The 8,706-nt window shown below is 49.0% G+C and overlaps 1 protein-coding gene across 1 annotated transcript in view; it reads left to right on the top strand.

Moving 5' to 3' along the window:
- Positions 1-852: 852 nt before the first annotated feature.
- Tmem178b (transmembrane protein 178B) overlaps positions 853-8,706 on the top strand; it is a 394,177-nt gene continuing 386,323 nt past the window's right edge. The window contains exons 1-2 of the mRNA XM_076566448.1: positions 853-1,167; positions 2,113-2,908. Coding sequence (XP_076422563.1) covers positions 2,527-2,908 — 382 coding nt within the window. The 5' untranslated portion in view covers positions 853-1,167; positions 2,113-2,526. The remainder of the gene's footprint in view (positions 1,168-2,112; positions 2,909-8,706) is intronic.

Below are 8,706 nucleotides of genomic sequence, written 5' to 3'. Positions count from 1 at the left end.
AGAGAGGGTGAAAACGAAGGGTGAGCTTTAGAATGAAAACCCTAGTGTGTGGAGCTGGGTGGGAGGCTCCCAGCCTTTGCGGCGCTGTCTCCTGTGAGAGAAGCAGGGGGCGGGGTAGGGTGGGGATGGATCCGCTGCCTGGGGCCCACCCCTTCAAGGTCTGGAGTCCGGTTCCACCTCAAAGAGGCCCCGCAGAGGCCAAATCCAGCGGTCTCAGATAGTGATCATGACAAACACTACACCGAGGTTGCTTTAACTCTCCCTCTCCTCCAACGCATCTACAACTGCCCTCTCCACCCCATTGCGATTCTCTTCTGGTCTTGAACGGATCAGTCAGTTGTCTCCTTTTCTTGATGAAGAGTCAGCGCAGGTGTGCGTGTGTGCGTGCGTGCGTGTGTGTGTGTGTGTGTGTGTGTGTGTGTGTGTGTGTTGTTGTTGTTGTTGTTGTGTCAGGCGCTGGCTTAGAGCTGGCCGAGAGCCTTGCGGCTGCTCTCTGCTCAGCTCCAGGTGGAAATGCCAGTAGCTAGCAAGGTAGTGCTTATGGCTTTGGGGGGGGGGGGGGCGACAAAGATCAAACGAACAGAAGACACTAGCGGCTGAAACACGGGGCGCAGGGGTTCACTCAGCGCTGGTTAAAGATGGTTCTCTAAGCTTTCTTTTCTTTAAAGAACTGTGGCGAATTTAAGGGAATTTTCCACGGTCAAAAGAGAAACAGGAGACGTGGGCACCAAGCCTAAATTTATAATACACGTAAACACGCTACATGCCACATGTATGTATATGTGCATAAATATGGATGTGATGGAGTGCATACCTACCTAGACACCATTGACTTGCCTGGCCAAAGAATAAGGCTCAGACATTTCGTGCCTGGGAAATGGTGCGGTTCAACTTTAAGAAGGCTAGAAAAATAAGAGATGAGGCTCACGTTGCACGGATGACATCACTAGCTTTTGGCTGCGCGCTCCGTGTTCTCGACTGTGGGTTTTAGCCAAGGCTGCAGCGCCTAGAGGCCGAGCGAGTGACAGCGGCTTCCTCGGGCGCCCACACCCGGGCAATGCGATTTCTGGAGCCCCTGGGGCGCAGGCTAGGCTCTCGCTCCTCGCGGGCGTCGGCTAAGCCTGAGAGGCCCGGAAGCCTCCGCGGCTGGAGGAGGAGATAGGGAGGGTAAGCCGAGGCACTCAGGCTCCCTACCCCCCACCCTCGCCCCATTCACCACAGTGCGGGGAGCCGGATCGCGGGACGCCGAGGCCGGGACGGGATCCTCCGCACGAGGCCGAGGGACCCCGCGCCTCGTCGCCTGGGTGGGCTGCGAAGAAAATGGTGCAATCTGAGAGCGGCTGACCCCAGCTGGCCAGAGCAAGCGGGTGCTGGACTGCTCGGGCTCAGGTGGCGGAGAAGGGGGCGGGTTGCTTCCAGCAGCCTGGTCCTGGGTTTTCTTGGTGCCCGCAGCATTTGATTAGCACCTGGGCAGCTCCCACGCGGGGCTGCGGGAGGCCAGGTGAAGAGAGGCAGAGGGGATCTTGGAGGAGGCTGGGTGTACACACTCCAGGAAGAAGGCGCTGGAAAGAGCGGAATGACGCCGAGGAGGTTGGCGGCTGGGCCGGCTGTACGCCATCCCTGAGCGACCTGTCCATGGTATTGAAGGAGCTCCGAGAGCCCGGGGTGCGCCCTCCTCTGTGCAGCCCGCCCCTAGCGCTCGTCAGCTGCCGCCCAGTCTCTGCAAACCCCGGGCCGGGAATAGTCGCCTAACGCCGCCTGGGTGTCCCCGCTGCCCAAAAGCTAGGCAGTCTGAATGGCGAGGCCAGAGGCAGGCCACCCGGGAGCTCGCGGGGAAAGGCTGTCAGAGACCGTGCGTCCTCGGGCAGCTCACCTCTGAGAGCACGCGTGGGCCGGCAGGAGCCGAGGACCTACTGGTGATCAGAGGACCGAGGCTTTGAAAAGACCCGGCGGGGAGAGGAAGAACAGTTTTGGGAGCGCATCCCCGGCCTTCGGCTTCAGATCGAAAAGGGGAGAGTCCGGGAGAACGAGATCCAGGGCAGCCGGGTGCGGGCTCGATCCATTCCTTCGGCGGAGTGCCGCGTCCTCACACGCCCTCTCTATCATTCCCAGGAAGCCAGGACAGTCACTCCGGTCAGCACAGAGAACCCCAACATATCCCACCGCGGTCGAGAGCACTTGGTATTTAGTTTGCGGTTGTCGGGCCGCGCGCCGACTGTCCTAACCCTCCTGAGCGGTGGGAAGTAGCGGTGTTGAGTTCGCCACCGCCGGAGGAGGCTGCACCAGCCCGGAGGATGCCCAGGACCTCGCGGGAGCCTCTCCGGATCAGAACTTTTTAGGCTGCCCGCCCCGATCCCCGCAGTCTCCCGGCTCCGTACCCGCAGGTGGGGGCCAAGGGGTCGTCGCGGCGCAGATTCCTTCCAGTCCCCACCCCCAGCTCGGCCGCCCGCCGCTTTGTTCCGGGCGCGCAGAGGGAAGGCGAGGCTGCGGCGGATCATGCCCATGGTGTAGCCGCCAAGCGGAGGCATGGCTGCCGGAAGGTTACTGCTCTACACTGGGCTATCGCTAGCGCTCTGCGCCCTCGGCATGCTGGCTGTGGCCATCTGCTCCGACCACTGGTACGAGACGGACGCCAGGAAGCACAGGGACAGGTGCAAGGCCTTCAACACCCGCCGGGTCGACCCCGGCTTCATTTACAACAACAACAACAACTTGCCTCTGCGCGCGAGCCGCTCGCGCCTGGACCGCTGGGAGGGCAAACTCCTCCGGGCCCGGAATCGCCGGCAGCTGTTCGCCATGAGCCCGGCGGACGAGTGCAGCCGGCAGTACAACTCCACCAACATGGGCCTCTGGAGGAAGTGCCACCGGCAGGGCTTCGACCCGGAGATCGCCGCCCTCATCCGGAAAGGTAAGCTCGAGGCGCGAGGCGTGGCGCTGCGGAGAGCCAGGCGCCTCTAGGTAGGCCCTGCAGCCCCTCGCCCCTCCTGGTGGCCACAGGCGATGGCATCTCCTGGTTCTGAGTGGTTCAGTTCGCCAGGCCCGACTGAGCCTTGGCGTGGGCAGAACTTGCCTTTCCATAGCGGTACTAGATTGTGGTAAAGGCTTCACTCTCTTTTGCTCACCTGCTGTCTTGCTCTGGTCTATCCAGATTCACATGGAATCTCCTGGGCCATTTTTTTTTTTTTTTAAATCCAGACTAATGCTTCATCAGCCCCTGAGAAGGAAGGGAGTCTCCAATGTTGTTTCTGGAGGAAGCCCTTTAAGGGTGATGTGTCAGGGGTAACTGGCTCCGAATTTTAACCTTTGTTTTAGATATTGAACTGATTCCATCAAGGGAAACTCGGGGTGGGGGATGACTCCCGCAGAAGGCCGTATGAACCCCAGAAACATTTACTTAGAAATACACCGTAGAAGTCATGGTGTAGGTATCGGTCATATAGACATCAATCAATAAATTACAGCCCCTGCCTTATAGTAGCCCAAAGCGGCTATCCAGTAGCATTCCTCTACAGTCCTTTATTTCTTCTTCTTCTTCTGGAAAAGTGGTTGACAGAAGTGACCGTTTGCAGTGAATATCACCAGTCTAATAAGCACAAAAAGTGACACCAGAGCGGGTCCATCAGAAGGAAAAAAAAATACTATTTTCAGGTTTATATAAAAACACTCAAGGTTTTTATATATAAAACAGACAATAGGCAAATATTTGCTCTAACACTTGATATTTGAATATGATCACATGTATAGAAAAGCCTGCTTCTCTGATGCAGTTTGTAAGCCCTGAGTGACTTATATGTCGGAAACCATCCTGTCTTATCAGTCCACTAGAAATACTGTTTGATATGATGTGCTCTCATGTCGCTCTGAGGAGGGGACTGTATTCTTTTCTATGATGGCTGCTCCCTGGGAAGCTGTGTAGGTTTTAGACCTTGCTTCTCTCCTCATATGTCACTCTCTTCAACTCGTGAGTAGTTGACAACCGTGCTAATGTTTGCAAATATGCTTTGAAGCCGAGACATAAAGCGATTCTTAATGTCTCACATCACCATGAAGTTCACTGGTGTTTTAAAATAATATCTGAGACAAGAGATGCACTTTGATTTACAAAAGTGTCGAGGCTGTTCAAAAGAAATTGTTAATTTGAGAACACACACGAATGTACACACCCATCCACACGCACCACCACCACCACCACCACCACCACCACCACCACCACCACCACCACCACCACTAACAACAACAACCAACCGTGTAAGAATGACAAGTAGTGGGTATGTTCCAGGAGGCCATTTCACAGTTAGGAGGTGAGCAGGAGAGGTAGGAAAGAGAGAGTTAGTGTCCATCTTGACGTTTGTTGTGTAGCTTCTTGGGAATGACTAGGGATTCCAGTTTTAGGCATGGGCATGTTGGTGTTTACAGGCATCCCACCCACTTCCTGACAAGGCTCTTAGTGTGGCCTGACCTAGGTGGAACTCTGCAACTTTGTAAGGATGCACAAGATGTTATGGGGCTTGGCTGAGAAGCAGGAAAACAAGAGGAAGCATAATTATTTTTCACAAGGGGGACTTTATAACCGTTTTCAGATTAATGGTGTTATTTTATCTATGTTCTGCTTTCTTTAAAATGGAAATGACAGCTGAAGTATTAGGGAGAACTGCTAATAATGACTGGTGAGCGCTGACAAGATTTGTTGAAGGACATTTTTCAATTTCCTTCCTTAAACCTTTTAGAACAAGACTGGTATCCTATGTCTGGTATTGGCTGACCCTATTTAGAGAGAGAGGGGAATGGGATTTGTGGCTTCTGGTGGCTCCATCCAGGTCTCTGATTCCATTTTGCCTGCTTGGCAATCTGACTAGAGAGGTTGACTTGGTCTGTGCATCAGAGGGACTGGTTACCATAGTGACTTGTTCTTCCGGTGAAGCTGGAAACATAGTGGCAGGGCAAGGGATAGGGGAAGAATGAACAACATTTTGACTTTGTATCGACTGATTTTTAATTGCAGCAACAGAAAATGGACACGCACAGCAGGGGGATTGAATATACTGATACCCAGAGTTGGCAGGGCATTGTATTTCACTTGAACTAATGGAAATGCTGTTCCCCATCACCTCAAATACAGCAATCACTGTCAGCTGCAAGCGCTTGCTCACCATGGCTGTTTCTGTCCTGTTGGCACTCTTGTTAGGCATTATTGAGACGGATGGCATGCTGGGCTTACAAATCTTGAGAGACCTAAGGTCACCATCTTCATTTTTTAACCTCATAACATCATCTTTGAAAACCAGCTCTTCCCTTTCCAAGCATCAATAGACATTTCGTAAACAAGTGCATTTTATATTAATAGAATTTATGGGCAATTCTAATAACATAGAGAAAGCAACTTCTAGAATTAACCAGCATTTATTCTAGATGGGTGGATTTTATAAGGAAGCTAAAATTGATACTTCTATATTTAAATTTAAGATATCTTAAGGAAAGAGGTTTATCTCATATTATTCATTAGAAGCCCCAAAGAGAACTTAGATCTTTATCTCTTTTTTTTTTTTTAGAACATATTCTATTACAATTGTGTGAGATATATTTTGGGCAAAGGAAAGGGAAAACTAAAGAAAAGGTTGTTTAAAGTCTATTTAAAATGTTGTGGGAAAATGTGAGTTGTGTCTTTTTTTTTTTTGGCTTTTCGAGACAGGATTTCTTTGTGTAACAGCCATGGCTGTGCTGGAACTTGCTCTGTAGACCAGGGTGGCCTTGAACCCACAGAGATCCATCTGCCTTTTCCTCCCAGGTGCTGGGATTAAAGGTGTGCGCCACCACCACCTGGCAAGAGTTGTATCTTAATGATCCTATTGTCCTAAAGGGTTTGGTGACTTGTTAAGTCAGCCATTGCATTGAAAAGTGCTGCTTGCTCTTTTGAAAGAAAACAAAACCACCAAAAGAATAAGAAAGCAGAATCAAATTCTATCATACACAAAGATGAAGCATCTCGGATTCATGTTCTTTCTGCACACGGCTGTGCACAGCAGAATGTGTCTCTGGCAGTGACAATTGTTTCATTATTGAACTAGAAGTTCCTGGATGGCAGGCAAAACACACATTTGTAACACACATCCACCAGAGCCTTGGTTCCTGGGAAATACCTCATACAAACTGGGCTTATAAATGTATCTATCCAGAGCCAATTCTAGTTATGGGGATACTTGTGTGGGAATACAAATAATAGATTAGTTGGGAAATCATGATGAAAAAAGAAAAAAAAAGAAACTACTGTGACTATGAGTCTAGGTTAATATTGTAACAGATGCTGAATGAGACATCAAAGAAGGATTTCTTGCACAAAAGCTTTGGCAAGGAATAAGGGAAACTCCCAATTCTTTTTGGGTAGCATATGCCACTGAATAGTCACACATCATCCAAAGTCATTATTTTCCATGTTAGATAAGATTTCAATTATTCTTTTCTTGGAGGCTGGATTGAGTATAGGGAGTGGCAAGAACTGATTACTCCAAATACTAATATGACTTTGTCAACGAGGAGTCTTAAATCATGTCCTCTATCTTCTAAACCTCGTTCTGGTCTTTCAGAAAAGTCAACACAGGTACTGGGAGCAGATTAATGGCAAGACCAATTTCTGAAGTTCGAGAGATATCCAGAGAGCTCTAAGTAAGGCTTGTTCCAGGGAACATTTTATTTCTTTGGTTTGTACTGAAGTCCTTCCTTCCTTCCTTCCTTCCTTCCTTCCTTCCTTCCTTCCTTCCTTCCTTCCTTCCTTCCTTCCTTCCTTCCTTCCTTCCTTCCTTCTTTCCTTCCTTCCTTCCTTCCTTCCTTCCTTCCTTCCTTCCTTCCTTCCTTCCTTCCTTTTAAATACAGGGTCTCACTATGTAGCTCCGACTGGCCTCCAGATCACTATGTAGACCAGGCTAGTTTCAAACTCACAGATATCTGCCTGCCTTTCTTCTGAAGTACTGGGAGCAAAGGTGTACGTCATTGTGCTCAGCCTTTAACTGATCAAGAACTTTTTATTGTTTTCAAATTTGCTTTATAATAGACTTTGGTCCCAGTAGTTTTCATGGTCATGAAGTGGTTGTGCTTTAAAAATTATTTTAATGGAACATTGTGCATATTTAAATTTTAATGTTGTAATCAGAAAATACTTAGAATAAACACATGTATTATATGATGCCTTGGCATACAGGACTAGCATGAGAGATGAGTAAGACCTGGCCCTCAAAGTTCATAAAGATGTTAGTGCCACAGGTGACACATTACAACTACATAGTGACAGAGCAGCCACAGACCCAGAGGTTGGGCGGTGGTGGCAGCGTACGCCTTTACTCTCAGCACTTGGGTGGCAGAAGCAGGGGAATCTCTGTGAGTTCAAGACCAGCCTGGTCTACAGAGCGTGTTCCAGGACAGGCTCCAAAATTACACAAAGAAACCCTGTCTCGGGGGTGGGGGTGGGGGAAAGAAGTAGACCCAGAGGAATGTGAAGGAGATGAAGGTAGCTCTTCCCGGTGGGTAAGATGGGGTGGGGGTGGGGGGAGTAGAGAAAATTGTCCCTAGGAAATGAAATCTGAACAAAGGTTACAAAGTGTGGATGAGGAATGCCATTTCAGCAAGGGGGCTGACACTGGCAGAGCCCTGGAGGTGTGAGAAAGCAGTATGGCCTCCTGAGAGCTGGTTTCTGGGGTGAGGGAGGAGCAGCATAGGAGCTGGGATGCAGGCAGGGACCAAATCCAGGAGCTTGATCACCAAACTCCCCAGAGCTACACCCCCGTTTGTGCCTGCTTGCATAGAGAAGAACCACAGGTAAGTAAATCCAACGCTTCATGTCCTTAGCTGCATGGACCACACTGCAGATACTCAGCAGCCACACTTGGCTGCTGGCTATTGTTTTGGACCATGTAGACTATGGTGAAGGTTCCCAAGTTTAGGGAAAGTTCTGTTGGACAGCGCCGCACAGAGCTCAGGGCCTCCAAAAAGAACAAGCTGTGTTTCCGATGAGGACAATCACATGGTCATTTGGGTGGAAAGGCAGGAGTATCACTTTACAGCTTAGGAAACCTTTTGCTTTTTGAATATTTTGGGTTTTAGTTCATGGTCGTTTCTGCTGTTTTGTTAATTTTCTGGCATCAGTTCACAGAATTTTGTAAATGTTTCACTCTTTCCCCAATTTTGTAAAAAAGCCAATCTGTGAAGCAGGCATGGTGGTTCCTTCCTTTAGTCCCAACCCTTGAGAGGCTGAGGCAGAAGAATTGCAGTGAGTTTAAGGCCAGCCTGGGCTACATAGAGAGAGTTTGAAGCAAGCATGGGCTATTGAGTGAGGCTCTATCTAAATTAAAAAAAATAAAATAAAATCAAAGTTCCCACTCAAATAACAGCTAAACTTGACACCAGGTATTCACCTTAAAGCTTTATATATACTTACTAGTTTATTGTTCACAATAACTCTATGTAGTTGATATTCCTATTATTATATATTTTTTTGAGAATTTCATATGTGAGTACCGTATGGACACAATTTCCTCCACTCTTCCTCTCCCCACTCCAACTGCTCCCATGACACCCCACTTGGACTCATGACCTCATCTTTAATTTTTGTTACACACACACACACACACACACTGATGAGTCTCTTTAGTGGTGCTCATATATACATGCATTTAGGACTGACCACTTGTGATTGAATAACCTATCGGGGGCTAGTCC

Source organism: Peromyscus maniculatus, chromosome 3 (genome assembly GCF_049852395.1).
Source record: "Peromyscus maniculatus bairdii isolate BWxNUB_F1_BW_parent chromosome 3, HU_Pman_BW_mat_3.1, whole genome shotgun sequence".
Taxonomy (NCBI): Eukaryota; Metazoa; Chordata; class Mammalia; order Rodentia; family Cricetidae; genus Peromyscus; species Peromyscus maniculatus.
Note: the sequence above shows the minus strand (reverse complement) of the source record. Positions and strands in the feature narration are given on the sequence as shown.